Source organism: Doryrhamphus excisus, linkage group LG2, assembly GCF_037039965.1.
Source record: "Doryrhamphus excisus strain RoL-2023G ecotype Guam linkage group LG2, RoL_Dexc_Guam_v1.1, whole genome shotgun sequence".
Taxonomy (NCBI): domain Eukaryota; kingdom Metazoa; phylum Chordata; class Actinopteri; order Syngnathiformes; family Syngnathidae; genus Doryrhamphus; species Doryrhamphus excisus.
In genome coordinates, this window is record NC_136358.1 from 9,129,587 (window position 1) to 9,154,569 (window position 24,983).

Consider the following 24,983-nt stretch of genomic DNA (forward strand, 5'->3'; position numbering starts at 1 on the left):
AAGTTCGTATTTTCTCGCATAGAAGGAATTATTGCTGTGTATGTCAAGACAAAACATGAAGACCCATTGCTGCCTCCATAGGCGACTACATGGTATTGCAGCTTTACACTGTCAGTGCACATATGACTCTTTGGTGTGCAACTGGCAACATTTTTATGTTATTAAGGAATGACAAGAGCAGTCATTAAGTGGATGAGTGGGCGCTTTAGCAACGCCTGTGATTGGCCGAGGACAAGGGCGCCTTGACGGCTTGTTGCACCAAAAATAGCGAGTCTGGGCCTTTGATGGGACAATGACAGCCTGTGTGTGCGCGTGGGTTAGCATCCGGGGAATCTAAATAGCAGTGCAAGTAAGCCTATCATTAAAGAAATCTCCTTAGTAGCAGTTTTGCAAAGGAGACAAAACGATGATCTCTTACACACACACACACACACGCACACACACACACACACTCACATATGCAGCCTTCTTGCAAACCTTAAATCTGGGCAGGGAGGCACTGGTCGATGCTAAAGTCCTGTCTGCAGAGAGAGTCGTGATCAAGGGCTGATTCGCTTCTCTTCCTTCTCGTCTTCCTGGGGGAGAGAGGCGCTGAGGGAGGCAGGTACATGATTGAGGGATGAAAAGAAAGTGAAAAACAGGTAGGGGGGAGGAGGATGGAGAAACCAGAATGGAAATGTGGAGCTCGAGTACAATGAAAGGAGAAGGAGAGCGACGGGGATTTGAGGATGAAAATGTGCCCTTTGTCCCACAAAGTGAACATTTTAAAAAGTCACAAATTAGGCTGCGCTATGAAGCTTCTATATTGAATTCTATGAAAACAGCATGAGTGCCAAGGACTTCACCCATCATTTGGATGATCTTCAGAACCCCCTTCTGCGTTTTGTATTTAGGAATCATTAAAGAAATGTTGATAACTGCCATATCTTTCGACTACACCACTAAATGGGAAGTAGGCATGGGCTGTTTAAGGTATGAAAATGGCAGTTTCAAAATGGCTAAAATAATTGGTCATACCATCCTATGATATGAGAGACAGTGGAGGTCCTTATCTTCACTAGGGTGACAGGTATGCTGGAGCCTATCCTAGCTGACTTGGGGCGAGAGGCAGGGTACACCCGGGACCAAATGAGTTGTCAATGTAATGTAAACAAACATGTATTGACACATTGCAATAAATGAAAGTATAGTAAATGACAATATATACAGTACTCATATTCATTCATTCATTCATTTTCTACCGCTTTTCCTCACGAGGGTCGCGGGGGTGCTGGAGCCTATCCCAGCTGTCTTTGGGCGAGAGGCGGGGTACACCCTGGACTGGTCGCCGGCCAATCCCAGGGCACATATAGACAAACAACCATTCACACTCACACTTAATTTGGAGTGGCCAATTAACCTAGCATGTTTTTGGAATGTGGGAGGAAACCGGAGTACCCGGAGAAAACCCACGCATGCACGGGGAGAACATGCAAACTCCACACAGAGATGGCCGAGGGTGAAATTGAACCCTGGTCTCCTAGCTGTGAGGTCTGCGCGCTAACCACTTGTCCGCCGTGCAGCCCCATTTGCATCTTGTTATATTGTATTGTTCAAAAATGACTGACTCTTCTTTTCAATAAATATATTTCAAAATAACACTTTTAGAGTGGTTGTTGTCGGTTCGATCCTCTGCCCTCCCGTGTGTCCATGTGTCCTTGGGCAAGATACTGAACCCCCAGTTGCTCCTGATTCAGCATCATCAGGAGTTAAATGTGCTAACAGTGTCAAAGCGCTCTGCGTACCTCGGAGGTAGAATGAAAGACCATTTTACCATTTAATTATAATACTGTGAAATCTATTGATACTTTAGCCCAAGGTTATTATACTGTCAGAATCTCATGCCTATACTGGGAAGCAGAGGAAAGTCAAAAAGGAATCAGCGGGGGGAATACAAAATAAAAGGCAGGGTGGAAAAGCGGAACATTAAAATGTGAATTCAGACTGGGGAAAAAGTCAATATTTTTAACAATTACAAATGAATTGAATATAAATTGTACAAATTGTCGTTCAGTCAGAATAAAATGACTGACGTTTGTGGTGGTCATACACAAAAGCAGTCCCAGACAAACAATATTAACGTAAATGTTGTCCATGTCCGGCGGCACTATTGGACATGGACATTGGACATTGGTTAGCGTGCAGACCTCAAAGCTAGGAGACCAGGGTTCAATTCCACCCTCGACCATCTCTGTGTGGAGTTTGCATGTTTGCATGCGTGGGTTTTCTCCGGGTACTCCGGTTTCCTCCCACATTCCAAAAACATGCTAGGTTAATTGGCAACTCCAAATTGTCCATAGGTATGAATGTGAGTGTGAATGGTTGTTTGTCTATATGTGCCCTGTGATTGGCTGGCGACCAGTCCAGGGTGTACCCCGCCTCTCGCCCAAAGACAGCTGGGATAGGCTCCAGCACTCCCGCGACCCTCGTGAGGAAAAGGCGGTGGAAAATGAATGAATGAGTGTTGTCCATGTCCTTTACCTCCAATATGAAAAGTATGCCAAGGCTTTTCTGCGCTGAATAAAGGCTCCTGTACATGTGTGTTGCATGCTAACATGCTCGGAGCAGTAAGAGGGAGAGCTATAATACATACAGTATACAGTATAAAAACATTGAAAGTTAGCATCTGCATAACCTTTTCAACAGTCACATTAAGGTCTTACTCTATATTTCCATTTAAGCTCAGTGGCCCCTCGCTTTTGTCTGTTCCACTATGGACCATCTCAGCCAAGAAGCAGAATTCCACTTAAAGAACCTGGAATGAAGCCGACACATCTCAGCGCTAATTACGTCTCTGATAATAAAACAATGCGCAAAGAAATGAAAAGCGCTTCTTGCCGTACAGACTTCATTAAAGAGACGCCGGATGGCTTGGGAGGGCGGGGGATGTCTTACTTTATTTTGTTGTATTTCGGCAGCGCAGCTTTGAAGGTCAGAGACTATTGTGTGGCCACAAAAAGCCTGCTGCATGTGTGTTTTTATGTGTGTGTGCTTCCATGGTTGGCGTGATAGGTTCGTTAGCCGGGATAACCTTCAAGCACAACCCAGCCAATCGGAACGGGCTGCCTCTTTGCTGGCATGTTTTTGCCAAGTGTGTGTGTGTGTGCGTGTGTGTGTGTGTGTCAGAGACAACGGCGTTTTGGATTTTACTGCATTTAGCTGTTCTCAACAAAATCACTTCCACTGTCAAGGTCACCAAAAGTAAATAAATGATGATTTGTAGTGAGCATCTCTTTATTGTTATGCAAATGCAGACAGGAAGTGGAGCTACCAATCCTCAGGGTCAGGGTGTGTTGTCTGCTTCAGTGCAACCTTTTTAGACATGCATGGATGCATATGAGACATTAAGATACACACACACACACACACACACACACACACACACATTAAAACAAATCCTCACACACATCTTTGTCCAATTCTTAAAGAAACAGTGTCTGTTAGTTTTCCCTCTAAAGGTCCCCAATTATGCAAAACATTTATCTCCTCCTGTCCCACTCCTTAATGTTATATTGCTTTGCGTGATAAATGGCTTCTATTATTTTAGCTTTCATATTTAGCTTCTCATTTTGTCAGGTCAAACGTCTCAAATATCTTCTATTTAAAACAGGGTTCTCAAACACATGCGTGCGTGGGTTTTCTCCGGGTACTCCGGTTTCCTCCCACATTCCAAAAACATGCTAGGTTAATTGGCGACTCCAAATTGTCCATAGGTATGAATGTGAGTGTGAATGGTTGTTTGTCTATATGTGCCCTGTGATTGGCTGGGATAGGCTCCAGCACCCCCCGTGACCCTCGTGAGGAAAAGTGGTAGAAAATGAATAAATTAACTACAGTTATAGGTCAGAAAAGTGTTCTGACACTGTTGACCGGTAGCTTAGTTGCCTTCAGTATTGGTGGGACCAGCCAGGACACCTCTTCTGCAATTTTAGATGTTGATCAGGGTATCTGCAGAGTCTTAAATTTGAATCGAAATGTCTGAAATGTCAGGTAAAAAAGGCCCCCAACATCGAAAGCTTTAAGTCTCGTCTTAAAACCCACTTTTATTGTCTGGCTTTTAACTCGGAGTGAGTCGTATGGTCCTGTGTCTTTTAGTTCTTCGTTTCTATTGTAATTGGTTTTATTTTTTTATACTTTTATTGCTTTGTTTCTTGTTTTTTTAATATTTGAATATCTTTTTTATTATTTTATTTCTTAAATGCTCTTTTAGTTTTGGATTATTACTTTTTATTTTTACTAGTCTGTGCAGCACTTTGGAAACTCTGTTTATAAAATGTGCTATATAAATAAAGTGGATTGGATTGGATTGGAAATTCTCTTAAAATGAAATGTAAATTTTGAAAGGTCTCAAGTATGGCTTAATGTTGCTTTGACTTAAAACACAAAAATAAACTTCAGTCTTGTTTTTAAATGTATTGATTTTTGAGGACGTTATATAATATCCATAACTACAGAAGCAGCCTGTGTCCTGTGCAGACTGCGGGTCTCTGATATTCCTTCATGTTGGTCTGACTTGTTGAAACCTGCAGAGACCATGTTAATCGTTGTTGTGCATATGTTTCCCAGGTTGTTGTTTTTGTTGTTGTGGTATAGTAGAGAAACAAGATGTGCAACTTGAGTGATGAGGTGGAGGAGAATAGCTAACGGGTGCACAAATGAAGATGGATTAGCATTTTCCTAGAGGAGACAAAATAGCATGTTTTGTAGGAAAGAGGAGACTTTATAACGGGGGTGCTCTTATTGGACTGTGGTCTGTTCCCCCGTGGTGGAGGCCTCTTTCCTCTAATCCACTAATCTGACACTTCCAGAGGCCGGGCACGCACACACACAGACACACGCGTACGCACACACAGACACTTGAGTGTACCCAGACAGACACAGGAGACCACATGCCAGCATTCATCAAATAGACTCACGCCGAACATGCAATTAAGAACGCATAAACAAACACTCACCGCCAGATAACAAACATCCACACTTAAGTATTATGCGTTTGCGTGTGCACGAGTGCTTGTGTGTGCGTGTTGGTGTGCGATGCTGGTCTGCAATTTGCAACTCTCAAATTACAGGTGCCTCCGGGATTGGATAAGTGTCTAAGTGGGACCCATTAAGGCCTAATTGGGTTAATTTAAACTTCAGATTGTAGTCAGTGATTTAACTTTTATGGTTATTGTTTGGCCACCAGTCCAGGGTGTACCCCGCCTCTAGCCCAAAGACAGCTAGGATAGGCTCCAGCATACCCCCACGAACCTAGTGTGGATAAGTGGCATAGAAAATGGATGAATGGGTTATGGTTTGGAGGGAGGTATAGAAGACACGCTGCAGGCTTTACAACAGGGGTCTCAGACTCAATTTACTTGGGGGCCACTGGAGCTCGGGTCTAGGTGAGAAAGGGTCGCATCAGGTTTTCTAAAAAAAAAAACGCATTTATTAAAAACAAAAACAATTAAAAAACTTTGCTTTGGTTCCAATTTTCTACAAGAAAAGCTCTGATAAAACATTTCACTGTTCTCAAATATCTTACTTTTTATTTTTCTACACAAAATAAGATGAAAAATAAATAAACAAATCCAGAATAAAGAAAATCAATCAATCAGTAATAAATAAATATAATAATAATATTAAAATGGTAAATAATTAAAAATTAAGAAACCACATATAGTTGGTGGATAGACAAATTATTTTTTTCGGATTAAAATTAACAAAGCATTATTAGAGCCCTGTAGACATGACAAAACACGACTATAGTCACATTTATACTCTATACATTTATACATTTATTTTTATTTACAACATATTATGCAACTGCAGGGTCTTGAGACACATGCTAACTCGCAAACTAGAGAGCTAGCGACCTAAACGGTAGCCTTCAAGTTATTTCCTTTAAACTTTCCTTTAAGCCAAAAACTTACCACTTCCACACGGATAAGGAGGATAACTATTAACAGTTATTTAACCTTTAACATGAACATTAATCAAACGTAATAATTTTTTCTGGGTACATGATACCATACAGCATCCATATCAAAACGTTTAAACTTTCATATCAAGGCGGGGGCCTCAAACTAGTGTCCTGCGGGCCACATTTGGTCCGCGGGCCGCGTGTTTGAGACCCTGCTTTACAACAAGCAGCTTCTGTCTTGGTATTCATAGCAGTTCAATAACAGTTTGGATGGGAAAACACGGGCTTTGCTACACATCTTTTACTAAAGCTTTGCCAACTGTCCATCAGTCAGTTACAAATGTGGAAGCTGTAAATTTGATCGTTCTGTTTTGTCTTAACAGAACTGGGAACCAATTAGATAAGAGTCTGTCTCTTTATTAACACCTATTCAATAAATGACACGCTGCCACTATTACTATTCCTCAAATACCTGGAAGGACTTAAGACTATTATGCCTAATTACACTTCATGTTTACTTCCTGAACATCGCCACTTCGTCTTTTGGGAAGATGGCTCAGTAGGTAGAGTGGCTCTCTACTTATTGGTGGGTGACTGCTGTTAATCCCCAGCACGTCCTGAGAGTGGACTGAAGTGTCCTTAAGCCCCCACCGCACCATGATTTGTCCAGATCTCAAACATGTCCAGATCTCAAAATGTCAATGTGCTTTTCAATGGGGGCTTTCTGTTGAAGTGAACACAGAGATGATGACACCACTGGTGGAGGTGGTAGATGTTTCACAGGTGCTTAGTTGGGTTCAGGTGTGATGGAGACATACTTGCCCCCCCTCCTTATTACATTGTAAAACCGCTCTGTCGCCCAGTATCGGCTTCACAAAGTCATGTACATGTCTAAAATATACTGTATCCCTGATATACTGATATATGGGGCTCTAATTTTGTGGAGCAACGCAAGGTGGCGCACGGTGACAGGGTGTGGTGCACCCTACGCGGTGGTAATTTGGTCCAGCGCACCACTGTGGAGCCCATGGCGGCGCACCACGGAAGGTGTCCACATTTTCAGCTTGGTACAATGACAATTTTGTGACACAACAGTGCAACAAAGGTGCCCTGAAAGATCGCCAGCTCCAATCTGGTCTGTTCTCGGTGCAAGCAAAGCGTACCCTGGGCAGTGGTAAATTGGTTGACAGGTGCACCGTGTGCACACATCACCAGAAGCTCACAGGCAGGTTTTTCTGAGTGTCAGGCACATTTCAATGCAACAAGAAACCACTATTTAATGTAACCGTCTGTATTTACTGTCCCATCACATGTGATGTCCGATCAAAGACGGGAGCTCAACCTGATGGCAGCGACACGCCCCTAAATAAATGGATTGCCCAACAAATCAGCAGATGATATATTCCACGAGGTGGTGTAAGTGGTGCATGATGTGCATTGTGGCGTGCCTATGATGAGCATTCTAGTGAGCCCTACGTATTTCAAAGAGACTGGCATTTGATTTGATTGGTTAAAATTACAGTCGGCTGGTTTAAACCCCCTCAGGCCTTCTCTCTCCTCCCTCTTTGCTACTTGTGCCGGTGGGAGGTATGGAGGCGTGGGTGTGTCGTCCTGCGCCGGATTGCGCTGCTCATGAAAATTGTGCTGGCCACACCCCGTTGATGCGGCGTAGGCACAGCGTAGGCGCGGCGTTGGCGCTGCGTAGGCGCGACGCAGGCGCGGCGCAGCACAGCGCAGGTGGGCCTGGTCAATGAAAATAAAGCCCATACTCTCAATAAAAATCATTATTGGGATGTGACAGCTGTACTTGCAACATACTGTATGAATTGTGTATGTGTGTGAGTGTGTGTGTATACACCTCCACACCTTACATCCAAGGTGATATAAATGACAAAGAAAAAAAGGCCATTTGACAATCCAGAGAGAAAGCATTGATGAAAAATACAGCTTAATGAAAATGTACTTAGTTTCACAGTGATTTATTTCTAGGGGGTTTTGGGTTTTGCGTGTAATTTTCACATCTGTGCTCCTTCAAAACAAAGCAAAAGCCTGAGTGGAATAACAAAGAGCGCTGTCGAGTACAGTAGCTTGGCATCTCTGCTGCGACCTGCCAGCCTGACCACGGCACCCGCCGCCATGTTTTATGGATGAGATGTCTGGTGTCATACCACCGAGACATGTCTCTACGGTGGTCTGTGGAATAATAATAATCTTGTTCACAAAAATAAATAAGCCACCATCTGCACTGCTGACATTTCTCACACCAGAGCAAGCATCTGGTGTTCACCTCTCCTCTTGTGGCCGTGTCATCTCACTGTGTGCTTCGTCTTGCTTGTGAGCACATGTAGTTGGCGTGGTTACGCAGGTCTGATTCCAATGTGTGGCGAAATCACACATGCCTGCAAATGCAAACTTGGTCAGTTAGTTCCTGGGGTCACAAAAGTAAAGCGTTTTGCTTCTCAAGACAATATGCGTTCAAAAGAGGGTTTGCAGAGACACATCTCTAGAGCCGAGTCTGTCTGTTTGTTCTCAGATAATGGCCTTAACACCATAAAGCAGTGTTTTTCAACCTTGGAAAAATCTTGTGGCACACCACTAACCAAAATTGTTACAAAATGTCACCACGACCTCACACGTGCATCAATAAGTCTATCGGAGGAACAAGGTACGTGTTGCCACACGGACCGATATTACATTGCTATGCCAGTCTTTACACCACAGACACTCGACAGTAGCCATGTTTTTACATGACCAGTTTTTGTCTTTCCGAATGACCTTTCCGGAAACAATGGTATACATGGAAAGGAATATTCCAATCTCTTGTCTACATGCGCCGTGAAAATCACCTAGAATAGTCAATGAGGCATGCCCAGTAAAACGTAACCATCAACATCACGTGACCGGCTTCCCCGGGTTTTTCTTTCACTTGTTGGAATAATTCCGTATTGACAGTTTTTCGTCTGCCCAGTCTTGAAATTTAGTTTGAATCAAAACCAAACTTTGCTTAGTCCAGTACCGATTGCTGGCCTCCATTTTTAAAACTGAAGAACGTCTGGATCTGCGTGTTATGTCATATCTGAGCATGCGCTGAAAGAACGCACCCGGGATAAACAGGAAAAGCTCAAATTCAAGCTTCCTAATATTTTATAATTAAACTCAGGACATGTTTTATATAGATATATATTTTCTTTTTTAATAAAACTGCACTTGTGAATGGCGTATAGAAGGGTTTAGATTCTGTTTCACAGATGGTGCTAATGCACACGAAAGCTGCTTGCCAACCGCCAAGTAACAACAGAAGAAGAAAAACACCACAAAGAAGAAGGCACCCTGACAACTTTCCGTTTGAGCGGATACAAGATCCCTCAATCGGATTGGTTAAAGGAATATTCCATCCCTGTTGAATTCTTTCCGTTTGAGCAAATAAACCAAATGCAATTGGAATATTTGGGTCCATATATTCATGGCTATTTACATAATATTTGCAAATGATGATTAATAAATGTGAATTATAAAAAGTGATATTGGAGAATTCCTCACGGCACACCTGACTCTCAAGGTACACTAGTGTGCCGCGGCACAGTGGTTGAAAATCACTGCCATAAAGAACCATACCAACTGAGCAGGTGGCTTTTAGACAAAATACTTCAGTCAATACTTTCCTTTTTAAAGCAAAACTGAGCACAATCGCTTAAGCCCCTGCACGGTTTCAAAAGTACTCATTGCGCATCGGTATCGGATAATGAAAACGATACCCAACGCTACTCAAAATAATAAAAGTGTAAGTATGGAAGTCGTTAAGCCATAAAAGATGATTTTCGCCAGTCTTCTACTCATTGCTAGCCATCAGCGTAATTACATAGTGTTGCTTTACTGCAGTATTAGCTCACCAGGATGGCACTTTATTCCCGCCAATATAAACCTGGCGACTCCTGTGGGAGCTCTTTCCATCCCGGCCTCTCGGCCTCCGCTCGCCTTTACAGCTCCGTCCATATGGTTTGCTTAATGATGCAGCACCTTATTTAGTCCACAGACCAGGCCCTCCAACAAAAGGGTGTAAGGTCTGAAAGCCCATTCAGGAGGCACTCTTTATTTTCCTCTGCTGCTGCTCGCCCGTGTGTCGGAAGCACATTTGCATCATTCAGAGGCTCCATCATTCAGTGTTTCCTTGTTTGGACTGACTCACTATGAGCACGGGTGGCCCCCCTGTCCCAGGAATGAGGCAGCCCTGGCGGAGCAACTCTATGTGTTTATCAGCGTTGTAATGCAGGTGTGCTGGCGTAACAGTCAACACACCTTAGGTTGAATGAAATAGACAAATATAATATATTTTGTTACTATTTTACACCAGGAGGTGGCGGGCATATGTATGTGGTTTTCATATGAGAAACACTTGTGGGTGTGTCTATATGCAAAGTGACGGAGTTTAATGAGCTTGAAGTGCCGTGGACACGTGTCTGCTTGCTATAACAGTCCACAAAGCAGCACGTTTTGGAACTTTTTCCGTGTTCTGGCGACATCCCAGACAGTAGTGGTGTTCAATATCCCATTGTAAAAGATGATGATGATGATGATGATGGCAGTAATTGCGTGAGAGACGAGGGGGAGTATGACAAGTGGATCAGACATTTTAATGAGCTTGTCGGGTATCGTTGAGACAGGGATCTGACCATTTGCGGTAATATGCAAATTAGATGAGTTCCATCTTACTTCCAGTATGCCTTTATCTCTTACCATTTTCAACATACAACCTTTTGAAATATCAAAACTGAATATTTTCTTGAAAAAAATAAAGGGTTAAAAGTCAAACCTCCCTCTTCTCTGCGAAGCCCGGATGCAAAGTTTTGCAAGGGAAACCTTATGGAGGTTTTAAATCAGGGGTCTCAAACATGTGGCCCGCGGGCCAAATGTGGCCCGCAGGACACTAGTTTGAGACAAATAATAAATACTTAAGAAACCACATATAGTTGGTGGGTAGACAAATTATTTTTTTCAGATTAAAATTAACAAAGCATTATTAGAGCCCTGTAGACATGACAAAACACGACTACCCGCAACTGCAGGTTCTTGAGATACATGCTAACTCGCAAACTAGAGAGCTAATGACCTAAACGGTAGCCTTCAAGTTATTTCCTTTAAACTTAAATAGCCAAAAACTTACCACTTCCACACGGATAGGGAGGTTAACTATTAACAGTGATTTAACCTTTAACATGAACATTCATCAAACGTAATAATTTTTTTCTGGGTACATGATATCATACAGCATCTATATCATTAACATTAAACTTTCACATCAAGGCGGGGGCCTCAAACTAGTGTCCTGCGGGCCACATTTGGCCCGCGGGCCGCGTGTTTGAGACCCCTGATTTAAAACCTCCACAAGGTTTCCCTTGCAAAACTTTGCATCCAGGCTTCACAGAGAAGAGGGAGGTTTGACTTTTAACCCTTTTAACTCTGGCCGCGTGTTTGAGACCCCTGTTCTAAGGTATTGGATTGATACCAAAATTCGCAGTATTGCCCCCCCCTCACACACACTATTTATTTGGTGTTAGCATGTAATTAAGCCGAAAAATATCAAATTACGGGTCCAACACATAACTTGTTTTTTCTGAAACAGTCATGGAAGACATTTGAGCCTTTAATGAACAATTCCTGCTGTTAATAAAAGTTACCCAAATGTGGTTAATGTTGTTCCACTCCGATCTTGTAGGGGGTGGCCGTGCAAGGAACATATTTCAAACTCCGAGACATTAGCAAAGTAGTTTATTCACAATGTCTCTACGGGACGTAGGATAAGCTGTGCTTGAACTTGCATTTTTGAGGACAACGGCCTTACATGTAACACACACATAAATAATATATCCTCTTTTGCGTGCTTAGAACATCCCCTGGAATACATTTGGCCAAATGAGACCCCGGGAGTATTTCCGCTGGCTTTTTAATTCAAGACTCTCCCACTTAGCCTAGGCATCTTTAACTCCTATTAACACAATCATTTGATTGGTCTTCCTTTGTGTCGAGAGGAACGCAAATTGCAAGGCCAGGACAGCTGGATGTTTATGACAGAGCAAAGTAAAAATGTTGGGGTTGGGATGACGGGGGGGGCAAAGATGGAGCACAGGGGATAGGGGATTAGGATAATGCCGTGGTAACAGCTGTTCAAATGTGTCTACCAGCTGTGTCCACTGAGGGGATGAAGCCGCAGCCAGGACAAGATTCTTTGTCCGTGATGGAATTGTTTGATAACGTCATTTCAACAACAAAAGTATTACACTGTACTTTGTATTTTCATTCATTCATTCATTTTCTTCCGCTTTTTCCGCGGGGGTGCTGGAGCCTATCCCAGCTGTCTTTGGGCGAGAGGTGGGGTACACCCTGGACTGGTCGCCAGCCAATCACAGGGCACATATAGACAAACAACCATTCACACTCACATTCATACCTATGGACAATTTGGAGTCGCCAATTAACCTAGCATGTTTTTGGAATGTGGGAGGAAAACCCACGCATGCACTAGGGGGGAACATGCAAATTCCACACGGTGGGAATGAACTCTGGTCTCCTAGCTGTAAGGTCTGCGCGCTAACCACTACTAGACCGCCGTGCCGCCCACTTGTATTTTGGAATCTGTTTAAATATGTTGTTGTGGTGGACGCTATAGGGAGCAGGTCTCTCACCCAATCGGGAGGCAGGTTGGGGGTGTGGTTTGATCCTTTTTTTGGCGGCAATGTTAGTGCTACATAAGAGATGTTCCATCTTTGTGATGCTGTGGTTTTTGAGTCGTTGAGAAATAAAGCTCTGCATAAGACCAAACATTGAGTCTTTCCTGCAACAGTCACATTGTGGATTTACCTTTCAATGCTGTAACTGTCACGTTTCCTTCTTTGTCTCTGTTCCGGTTTCCGTGCCCTTATTTTGGTAACCACTTCCTTTGCCGTTCCCTTCCGTTTTCCTTGCTCCTGCTCTTTTCACGCACCTGCTTCTAATTTCATAATCCCTATTTAGTTCAGGTGCGTGCTCTCTGTTGTGGCTTCATTGCGCATTGTCTTTGCTTTGTAGTGGCTGTTGTGTTATCCTGCTGCTGCCATATTTGCATTAGACTCAACCTTTTATCTGCACTTTTGGTCCTGCTCTCTGCATCCTGGGGTCCCATCGCAAAACCCTCAAGCAAGAACGTGACAGTAACTTTATATTTATTGTCATCTCTGTAAAACACGTTTTATCTGCAAAGGGTCAGAAGCCAGTTTGGACTTTGGACCAAGTGAGTAATACATGCCTTTTTGGTGGTGCGCATTTAATTAGCTTGGATGCTAACTTCCATTTGTACATGAATACAACTAGTAATGTACTTCTTGTATCTGTTTGCATTAAAGTAAATTATGTTTCATCATTGCTAGAGCCATTGAAACATTGAAAGTTGACTTAGAAACACTTCACTGAGGGCAGAAGAATAGCTTGAAAAAGCTTGTTTCGATGAATGAAGTAATTGGTTTGGCAAACATATTCTAATAATAGATGATCAATATGAACCAAACACAAACTGTTAATGGTTTGGTCCGCAAGAGGCAAAAATGTTGATCACTGTTTTCCAGAGTGAATGCTGATTTGTGTGAATATTTTGTTTGCCTCAAACAAAGATAATAAGCATCCTTTGATGAAGGAATCACAAAGGAAATAGAAAATAATCACATTTCAGTGGTTGAAATCAGAAGGTATTTACATATTTTGTACATATTTCTGTGTGTTTTTGAAGCAAGTAGGAAGTCATGGTGTATAATAAATATGTATGCCACATGATATTATTGATGACATGCTGAAACAGACATTGGCAGTCGCCATGATCCAACTCAAGGAATGGACTCTCGATTGTGTCACAATCCTTGAGCTAGCCTGTGTAACAATTTAGTTTGTTTCTGCTTTCATGCCTTAGTTCCTGTTTTATGCTCTTATTTTGGTTGTGCTTCCTGTTGGTCCTGGGTTGTGTCCGCAGGCTTTGCTTTTTGTAGTTTTCACTCGCACCTGTTGCTATTTGTATTCCCCTTCTATTTAGTTCAGGTGCGTGAATCTTAGTTTGTTGTTGCATTGTTTTTTTGTAGCTCCCCACGCTACTGCAACCATCTTGCTGGTGTCCTGCTGCTGTATATCAGCCATAATTATTAAGAGTAGACTTTTTATCTGCACTTGGGTCTCCTGCTCTCTGCATACTGGGGTCTCGTCACAATGTTGAAGCCAAGACGTTACAGTTTGTGCACTAAGCCAAAAAGCCTTGGGTTCTGACCTGTGTTTGATCAGGAAATTGGATAATTCTGTGGTTCTCATACAAAACATACATGTGTAATATAATTAATATTATTATTTTTTTTATTTTCCATCATGATGCTCTATCTCACCTGCCTCCACTGACCACATCACTGGTCCATACCATAAAATAACAAAATAAAATGTTATCTACACATTACAATCGGGCTGGGACAACATGTCATCATCATCAACGCAAAAAATCCGTCATTCAGAATCAAGAAAATGGCGGCCGCGGCATCAAATCATTCATCATTCGTCCAAACCGCACCACGTAACTTGTGCTCCAGCCTCGCACCCACTGCATGTGCCCACTCAAATACACACCTGAGCAGACGCACACACAAAGTGGGAGTGGTGGTGGAAAGTGGGAAAGATAAAGTGCTTTTGCAGGAACACACACAGCTGTTGTTATTTTTTATTTATTATATGTTCATGAATGTTTATATTTTGATTCAGATTGTTTTTTTATTTATTGAATTTATTATTTTTGTTACAAGATTCCATCGTGCACTTTATTGTTGTATTGTTCAACACAATTAAGTGTTGAACTTTAATTAGTAAAAATATAATTGTTTTATTCATTGAGATAAATTGGTATTAATTGCTATATAGGTGGACGGCACGGCGGTTGAGTGGTTAGCAGACCTCACAGCTAGGAGACCAGGGTTCAATTCCACCCTCGGCATGTTCTCCCTGTGCATGCGTGGGTTTTCTCCGGGTACTCCGGTTTCCTCCCACATTCCAAAAACATTTAGTTTTTAAGTTTTTGGCCAATTACAAGTTAATTGGCCACTCCAAATTGTCCATAGGTATGAATGTGAGTGTGAATGGTTGTTTGTCTATATGTGCCCTGTGATTGGCTGGCCACCAGTCCAGGGTGTACCCCGCCTTTCGCCCGAAGACAGCTGGGATAGGCTCCAGCACCCCCCGCGACCCTCGTGAGGAAAAGCGGTAGAAAATGAATGAATGAATGAATGCTATATTGTTAGATTAATCAATGTATCGAAAAGCTTTTTTCTAGATTAATCGATTACAAAAATAATCGTTTAACCCAGCCCTAATTACAATGCATTTTTTGTGCAAAACTGTTCAACTCCCCTAAATTCTCCCATCTAAATGGTATGTTTGTCTGCTGGCTGGTAATGTCCCACCTTGAAGGGAATCACTGATTACCGGTCTCTGGATGAAGTTGTGTTGGAGCCCAGTGGAAGTCTTGTCCACTGTAAGCTGCTCAGATCGATAAACAGGTTTAGAGTGCCAGAAGGCTTGGTCTCTCCGCTCCATTGATTGTATTCCCCATTAACGCCTTCACACTTCCAACCTCCCGCTCCACTTCTATTTTGGATCTCCCCCACAAATCACTAATCTCCTGGCTCGTCTCATGCAGCATTCTCCCTCGTGACGCTTCAGCTTAGCTTCCAGCTCCTTCCTTTTTGTCTCTTTGTTCACCGGCTCTCACGATCTCCTCATCTCCCGTCATGTCCCATATCTTGTCTCGGCATTCCCGAGGGCTCTGAGTCCCAGCAGTCGATTATGTCGCCTCTAAGCAGCTCCGTCGGCGTGGTCCTGGACAATTAGCAGTTAGGGGGAGCCCACGAAAGTCTCCACGGGACCCCACGCAAGGAAACATGTATTTGCATGGATAACTGTCTTTTTTTCAAAAGATAGCTTCATGCTTTTTGTATTTGTTGGGAATAATATAATGCAGGCGCTTACGTAGAGCTTGACTACAGTGTAGCTGGATGCCAGCTGAAGAACCCAGAAGACAAAAGAAAAGCGGATAAAAGAAACTGGGAGTAGATTTTATGGAGTTGGAAAAAGTGCTACTTTGCCGTCCAGATGTGCTCCTGTTGGACTGGACCATGTGAAGGCTTTTGTGTGGGGCGAGGCAGAGGTGCGTGTAATTGCCCTCCTCTCTGCCATGAGACATTTCATGAATGGCGGCAATCTCAAAGCGCCGTTAAAATGATAACGAGTGCACAGGTCAGCGACTGGCCTCAAATAAAGAGCACGGGCCAGATTTACTGTATGGAGTCCCCAACCATTAAGGCAGCCATTGGACAGAGGTAATAGGCAATATTTGGACAAATGGAGTACTTTATTTTTGGCAAGGTGGTGTTCTTTTCTGCGGAAATATCGGGAATGTTCACCGCAGCACTAGGGAAGGATCCAAGCTCCAAATAATCCTATTTTGTCTATCGGAATGTTGTTGTTTGTAGCCCCCCCAGTGGTACCCAGGCACACTTGCAGTGTGACAGGGAAGGCAAACCTAATGGTCCACATACATGACAAATGAAATGTGTTACTAATATTTTTAGTTTTCTTTTCATTCCCAAATACTGTAAATGTCTAATGTAATCACTGATCCCGAGGGGTTGGGTATGTCGGGTTTTTGGATGGAATCTGGGATGGAAGAGTGATGCACTATGTTTTCTGGGTTGGCCTTCTGTGGATCATCCTGCTTGATGTTGATGTAGCGCGTTGATGGTTGGGTGCCAGCTTGGTCTACTGGAGAAGAGTGGCCCATAAAGAGATAGTGTCTCGGTGCTACAGCGACACTTAAAACCTGAGATATGTGAAACGTCTGAGTTGAAAAATTCCCGTAATTTGGGTCAGCACTTGTCATTGAGGGGTCATAGTGGGTTCCGAGCCAAAACATTTGAGAAGCACTGCTCTGAAGCATCACAACATAGCATGCGTATAAAGCTTCCTGAGATGATACATTTTCTGGAGGAAGCAGTGCTGGATTGTCATAGCGTGACCACAACATGGTCCACTGTGGCTTCTTTCGTTAGTAAGCCAAGGAGGAGAATGAGTCCAGTGACTTTTATTTGGGGGAAGTCAACAGAACAGTCAAGACCATGCAGGAGACACAAAAGTCCATTGAGAAGCAAGATCATGGCAAGGACTCACTTTGACCTCTGGGAGGGGCGACAATATGGCGCCTGTCCGGTCCGGGGACACTGCGGGGGCTTGTGTGCGATTGTGCATTGACGAGAAGACAGCGAGAAGGAAACTTATGAAAGGATGGAAGCTGCTGCTGGCCTCCAAGAGGAAGAATGCACTCATTGAAATAGTCCACACTAGTGTGCTGACACTCCCTTCTCCAGAAACAGACCACACACAAACAATTCATCACAGTCTGGAATAAAAGGAAAAGGGGAGCAGCCATTTTTGGATGCACAAAATAAGGCAACTTTATAGTGTGACAGAAATCTTGTATTGTCAATATTGCATTGTACACTTATGTACACTCATCTTCATGTGTCATATGTATGTATCATACACATATGCAGTATGATGATATGTATCATGATCATGATAGCAAAACATACCGTGGATGCATACATTACAAATGTTGGCAAAACTCCACAATCCACAACAAAGAAGATAAATTCAACTACCTTTTCATTAGCCATGTTTACATGAAGAGTTTTTTCCTCTTTCTGAATTGAATCTTTCCGAATGACTTTTCCAAAAACAATATTATCCATGTAAAGGAATATTACGCCGCTATAATCAAACAGAATAGTCAATGGCGCATGCGCAGTAAAGCGTAAACATCAACATCACATGATACCGACTTCCCTGAGTTTTTCTTTCACTTGTTGGAATAACTCCGTATTGCCAGTTTTAGTCCATCCAGTCTTGAAATTTAGTTTGGATCAAAAACAAACTTTGCTTAGCAGTCCAGTGCCGATTACTCGCCTCCATTTTTAAAACTGAAGAACGTCTCGAGCTGCGTGCTACGTCATATCTGACCTTGCGCTGAGAGAACGCACCCGGGATGAATTTAAACAGGAAAAGATAAAATAAAATCTTGCTAATATTTCATAACTAAATTCGGGACATGTTTTATATAGATGTATATTTTCTTTTTAAAGAAAAACTGGACTTGTGAATAAAGTATAGAAGTGTTTAGCTTCTCTTCCACAGATGGCGATAATGAACACCGAAAGCTGCTTGCCAACCGCCAATAAACAACAGAAGAAGAAAAACACAATGAACAACAAGTTTCCATTTGAGCGGATACATGATATCTCAATCGGATTGGGGAAAGGAGTATGTTGTATGTTCATTCGGATTGGCACTTTTCTTTCGGAATGAGGTGTATACAAAGGTTCAATTCTTTACGTTTGAGCAAATAAACTGAATGCAATTGGAATATTTGGGTTCATGTATACATGGCTAGTGATCGGCTTTGCCTTTTCCCTTTGTTTTGGACATTTGTCTTTTCTCTGAAAGTCCAGCCAGTGTTTGTTGCAGCCTTTCTGTCAATGGCCTTTCTAACCGCTTTGGACTTGCTCCTCAGATTCTGGGTTATGCAGATTTACTAATACCAACCCTTGATATTGTCATTCTGTAGTGATTGCAAAAGGCTGTGGAACTATTTTCATTTACAATACAGAATTACTTCCACACGGCTGACATGGCTTTGTTTATTTTTTGACCTGCTGCACAAACAAAGTACTTGCAGTACTTTAAAGAGCTGATGGGCTCATCCTCTGATCTCTGATCAATTAAAAAAAAAAAGAATATTGGACGAATCGAGACATCTCAAATTGCAATATTTGCAATATTGCAATATCTTATTCTGTTCGCTACTTTATAAATGGGACTACAAAGTATTTAAAATCAGAAGTTTTATCAAAAGTGAATTATTCTCTTCTTTTGTTGTCATGAACAATCTGCATTGACATAAAAAAACACTGACCAGACATGAAACAAACATCACCACACGTCATTTTCCAAAGGTCATTTCATCACAAACCATGTTTATTTTTATCAAACCAAGCAAATTTTAATCGATCCAAACTTTGGATACAAGGTCCACTTTGATATTTTGGCACGCAAAACATGTAGATATGCTAAGAAGGTACATATAAAATATATTAAAAATCCTATTTTTTGTATAAATTTTTTTTGCTCCATTTTTTTGGGCACATATAGACAAACAACCATTCACACTCACATTCATACCTATGGACAATTTGGAGTCACCAATTAACCTAGCATGTTTTTGGAATGTGGGAGGAAACCGGAGTACCCGGAAAAAAACCCACGCATACACGGGGAGAACATGCAAACTCCACACAGAGATGGCCGAGGGTGGAATTAAACTCAGGTCTTCTAGCTGTGTGGCATGCACGCTAACCACTCGACCACTGTGCAGCCCAAGAGTGACGGTGAAAGTGCCAGAGTAACATGAGAAATGCCAATATCATCCAAAGCTGGCTGTGTAAAACTTTGAAGACTGTCCAAAGTTTGGAACAACACCCCTGTCATCGCTTATATGCGCCTGTAGACCAGATGAAAAACTCATTTAAGGAGTCCAAAATACATACACCTTTGTTTTTCAGGTGAAATGATTAAATGGCGCAGTGAAAAACAGCCGTTATATGAGTGCTATGGTATTTTTCTGGAATCTGCAGTAGCTCTGCTTTGAAAGCCTGAGAGACATATAGAATGTATTCTCTCTAATTCCACTCGGTGAAGAAGCTTGTTGAGACAGTAAAAAGAAGAAAGAGGAGAAAAGGAGAAGTGGGCTGCATGCACATTTCACTTTAATCATCCTTGGCAGCCTGGTTGCTGTTAGTGTGAAAATATCCTCAGAAGTCCATAAACATTTTTAAAAATTTGACATTTTGGGGTCCTCAGTTTTGGACCACTTTGAGCCAAAGAGCCTGGAGGCCGACTTTGATGGTTGTTGCTGTTGTGAAAACATCCAGCGCCCTCGCCGCTTATTCTCTTGGTCCTGAATTCTAGTAGCGGCTTTGATCCGACACTAATTGCTGAAAAGTAAAAAATGCATTTGGATGCACAGCGGGAGAACAACTTAAAAATGTTGTTTCTTTTCATGGCCAACTTCAGGTAGGTTGACGAAGCACGGTTGGCGGTAGCCAACGACTGTTTACAACTAAATTGGGATGAGCCAGATACTTTTTTTTGTCGGATATGAGTATGAAAGGAGTACATTTCGTCATTATCAGTATTCGTGTTTCAGGAAAATGCACATTATGCATTTACTCTTTATGCTCTGAGATTGGTGCACGGTGCAATTGGGAAGTTTGTCACGATGCCTCTTTATTAGGTTTTTTTCAGCTCGCCTCTAATTCCATAATGTGCAGAAATATTCCTCCACTTTAAACTTGTTTAATAACTGTACGTTTTTTTTTTCCAGCGGGCACGATTGTGCCTCAGTCACTGAAAGTTTTTTTTGTTTGTTTGTTTGTTTGTTTCGGGTGGTGGCTGGTGATGTAGAGTCAGTCGGCAAACGGCTTGTAATACTGAATGCAGTGCTTTTGGGGAAAATACAGTCAGCAAGGCTGACACATACAAATAAAATATTATTATTATTCATTCATTCATTTTCTACCGCTTTTTCCTCACGAGGGTCGCAGGGGTGCTGGAGCCTATCCCAGCTGTCTTCGGGCGAGAGGCAGGGTACACCCTGGACTGGTGGCCAGCCAATCACAAGGCACATAGAGACAAACAACCATTCACACTCACATTCATACCTATGGACAATTTGGAGTCGCCAATTAACCTAGCATGTTTTTGGAATGTGGGAGGAAACCGGAGTACCCGGAGAAAACCCACGCATGCACGGGGAGAACATGCAAATTCCACACAGAGATGGCCGAGGGTGGAATTGAACCCTGGCCTCCTACCTGTGAGGTCTGCGCGCTAACCACTAGACCACCATGCCGCCCATTATATTATTATTATTATTATTATTATTATCGTTATGTTTATTGCCATGTTTGCATCAATCATAATACAGATAATTTAGATGGGTGAACAGTTGCAGATGCAGATACAGATGCGATGTACTCGCTCATCCCTACAAATAAAGCTTTCAGCAACAGCACCCATAAGCCCCACCCCTTTTTGGCCCATTACACCCCCACACATCTCCTCCTGTGCCACTCCTGTCAGTGTCAATATGTCCTGTCAATCAAACCTTTGGGCACCATGTGCCGTCTTGACCTGCTGGCACTCTGCAACATGACAGCACAAATCCCAAAGCTGTCAAGAACAGGAGGAATGTAAAAGACAGTCTGACTGAGTGAGCATACATGGGGGCGAGGGGGGGTTATGCCATGGACTGCCATGTCTCATTCATACAAACAAAGCTATCTCACGTTTCTCAGTTTCATGATGATTTGTGGCACCACCACATGGTTATGATCAAATTGCTTTGGAAGACACGTTCTAATAAACATGTCAATCATGTATCGTCAGCATCATGCAGCCACAGAGGACAACAAAAACAATCCGTTTCATAACTTATATTGGTATGGATCTCATCAAATTGTACAAACAGTCGTAATACAGCATTTATTCCATTTCATAACCGCTATCAATATAGGTTCATATCACTGTGCACTTCATGTAAAATTCCGTCACCTGCAGTAATGATGTGCAATAATGGGAATACCCATACCTCCCATTCCCATTATTACAGCCCATTTGCCATGACAGCTTTGACCCGCCCTCAATAATGGTGAAATGTGCATTTGACCTGATTCCTTTCAAGGTTTCATGTAGGAAAGCATGTTAAGAGGTCAAGCTGCACGTGGAACTAGAAGAGCACCTTGTGAAAAGATGTCTCCAAATGCTAACTCAACATCTCTCTTTCTCCTCTTCTCTCTTTGCAGGTCATTCTCATTCTGACCAAGTACTACCACGCTGACTCCACCAAGGTGCTGGAGAGTTCTCTGTGGAGGTAGGCCCGAAAATGTTTAGCGCTGTCCATCTGTTGCACGATGACCTTATGTTACGTCTGGCCCGTGGGTGGCTGTAGAGCTTTCAGCGGCAGCGCTGAGGTCAAAAAGGAGCAGACAGGGCCCGACTAGAGAAACATCAACATGTGACTTGTGAGGAGCTCTGAGAGTGGCACCACATGAGGCTGACCATAGTGGAGCGGGGGCAGGCCAAATATGTAACACATGGGCTGAGTTCCAATTCTATTCCTTATCTTAGCCCTTAACTGAGGTTTTACAAGTGGCGTCCCGATCCTCCATAAATTAAGGGGCAAGGGGTAAGTGCTGAGGGGTGTACAGCCACAGAAACCAGTCGGGGACCAGACTTGTAATGAAGGAGTGGAAGGAGTCCTCTCGGATACAACATGGCGGCAGCAGAGACTGAAAGAAGCTTATAAATGTAAGTAATTAAGCATAATCATTGATTTGGATATTAATGTCATGTTTTATGAGATAGTCAATAATTTGCTACTGCATGTAAATATTCACAATGTTTTGAATTGTTGGTTGTTGCTGGTTATAACTAGCTAGCTATCACCGATATCTAACACCGATAAAGTATATAACTTCATAAATGATTTCGCTAGAAAGGGGAATCTACATTACTGAAGTACAGTGTACTGCCAACAGTTGTCATGGTGATTTTATTGTATTCAGCGTACAGTATGGATGGTCAGGAAGTGAGCTAAGTCAAAGATGTAAACAACATGGTTTTCTATTCAAAGTTTATTCAGCTTTTGGATTCTCGTGTTGTCTCCTGTAAATTTTTTTACGATTACTCTGTTTGTTTTCATCACAGTATTACTATACTGCTATTACTATTATTGAATTTACAATCAGTTAATAGTTGGAGCCCATCATTCATGCATTTGTCTCATTCCTGCAGGAATGCTGAGCCAAGTGAAGTCAGCCGTTTGTCTTCAGGAACTCTGTATCCGGATGGACGGATGGACCAAAACTCAGATCCCGATGTTGAATATCGAATATACGATATATATATATATCCCCATATTTTTTCCACAAAGGAAGTTTAGACAAAAGTCAAAGCCAAATATGCATGCAAAGTTTTATTAAAATGTAAACAATCTTACAGACTAAGAGCCGCTGAAATAAAATAGTATATTAAATGTAAATATATATAGAAAAGTGAATATAATATTCAATCTTCACTGCAATGAAGCTGCATTCATGTCACTGTAGCGCCGAGAGCGCCTCCATGTCACGTTCCCCACGATGACAATAAACATGGTTGAGACCGTTTTTATGAAGCAACCTTTATACCGTTTTTTTTTGCTGTTTACTCCCACTATGCAGCCTCTGCTATATTCATATATCTGTGGAGATCTACGATCGCTACGTGATCAACAATGGAGCAAGTGGCAAGCTACAAACATAACAAGATGAACATCCATAGCTGCCCACTTGCTTAAGGGGTGTGTTCCCACTTGTGTTCCTTTTTTTTTGTCTTGCCAGAACATGAACAAAATGCTGGTATCAAAATTTGTATTTCAAATTGGCTTTCTTTCTAGTGTTCTCACATTACTAAAAACCTGAACAAACTGGCTTGTGGGCACCTGGTGCCCGTGGGCACTGTGTTGGGGGAAGGGGTAAGACAAAGGAAAGGGCTAAGGGGTAGATTTGGGATTCAGCCTTAGCACTTTCTTTAAAATCTTGTGCTTGTGTGGACTTCCTCAGAGAATATCAATTCTCCCTTCCATCTAATCCCTAGCAGATGCTCCAATGCCGAGCCTGACCTTGCAGGTACCACAGAGGAGACGTTTAATAACAGAAAATAGAGCAGACAGGGTTTGTAACTGATGCCCCCACCCCCCACCCCCCACCTTCGTACTGCAAATATGTCTGATGTTACCACTTAATTCATGCCATTCGTTCTCTCCGAGAGCTTCAAAGCTGCCGCCTCTCATTAGTTACCAAGTCTCCCTGGAGGTCACGGATGAATTATGTATGCGTGTTTTTTCCCACGTTTGCATGTTGATGGTTGTATTGTTACAGGACAGAGACCCATCCACGCCCAATTTCCCCCCCAAAACCAAAACAAATTATTGAAAGCAGGGATAAGTTAGGTAACATTTCTATATAAAAACCTGAAATTATTAAATGAATAGCCATATCTTGGTCACAGTGTATAGTAAGTCTTTATAAACTAGCCCATATTGACTTTGTGGGATCACATAAAGATTGAACCGTTCCAATATGGCCACCCAATAAAAATATAAACACACAGATACTGAATCAGGGATGGGCAAACTACCACCCAGAAAGTGCTCCTGAGAAAGGGACTAGATAATTCCAGGTGGACTGTTAGCATTCTCGGCTTAAACTAGTGTCCGTGTATGAAATGTATAATCTGGTCCCCCAGTCATATTTGTTCACTCACAATGCGGCCCGCGAGTCAAAAAGTTTGCCCACCCCAGTGATAAATCTTAGGTGTGATCATACTGTCGCTAACCTGAGGCAACCAAATCTGCCTATGGAACTGCTCTGCTGCAACAACACTAATTTGTTGGACATTTTTTCCGCATTGTGTCAATTTGAGTTGTACAGAAATGTCCTTTTTTTATACAAATGTATTTATTTTTGTTTGTTCTTACTTTAAGGCAGGGGTCTCAAACTCAATTTACTTGGGGGCCACTGGAGCTAGGGTCTGGGCGAGACTGGGCCGCATCAGGTTTTCCCCAAAAAAAAAAAAACGCATTTATTAAAAACAGAAAAATGAATAAACTTTGCTTTTGTTCCGATTTTCTACAATAAAAGCTCTGATAAAACATTCCACTGTTCTCAAATATGTTAGTTTTTATTTTTCTACACAAAATAAGATGAAAAATAAATAAACAAATCAAGAATAAAGAAAATCAATCAGTAATAAATAAATAAATATAATAATAATAAAATGGCAAATAATAAAAACTTAAGAAACCACATATAGTTGGTGGGTAGACAAATTATTTTTT

General features: G+C 42.1%; 1 protein-coding gene across 3 annotated transcripts in view; it reads left to right on the forward strand.

Annotated features, from left to right (window-relative positions):
• Positions 1 to 24,983, forward strand: part of sorcs2 (sortilin-related VPS10 domain containing receptor 2) — a 167,277-nt gene that overhangs the window by 38,392 nt on the left and 103,902 nt on the right. For all 3 annotated transcript variants that reach the window (XM_058068160.2, XM_058068161.2, XM_058068159.2), the window contains exon 2: positions 21,907 to 21,974. In XM_058068160.2, the coding sequence (XP_057924143.2) occupies positions 21,907 to 21,974 (68 nt within the window). The remainder of the gene's footprint in view (positions 1 to 21,906; positions 21,975 to 24,983) is intronic.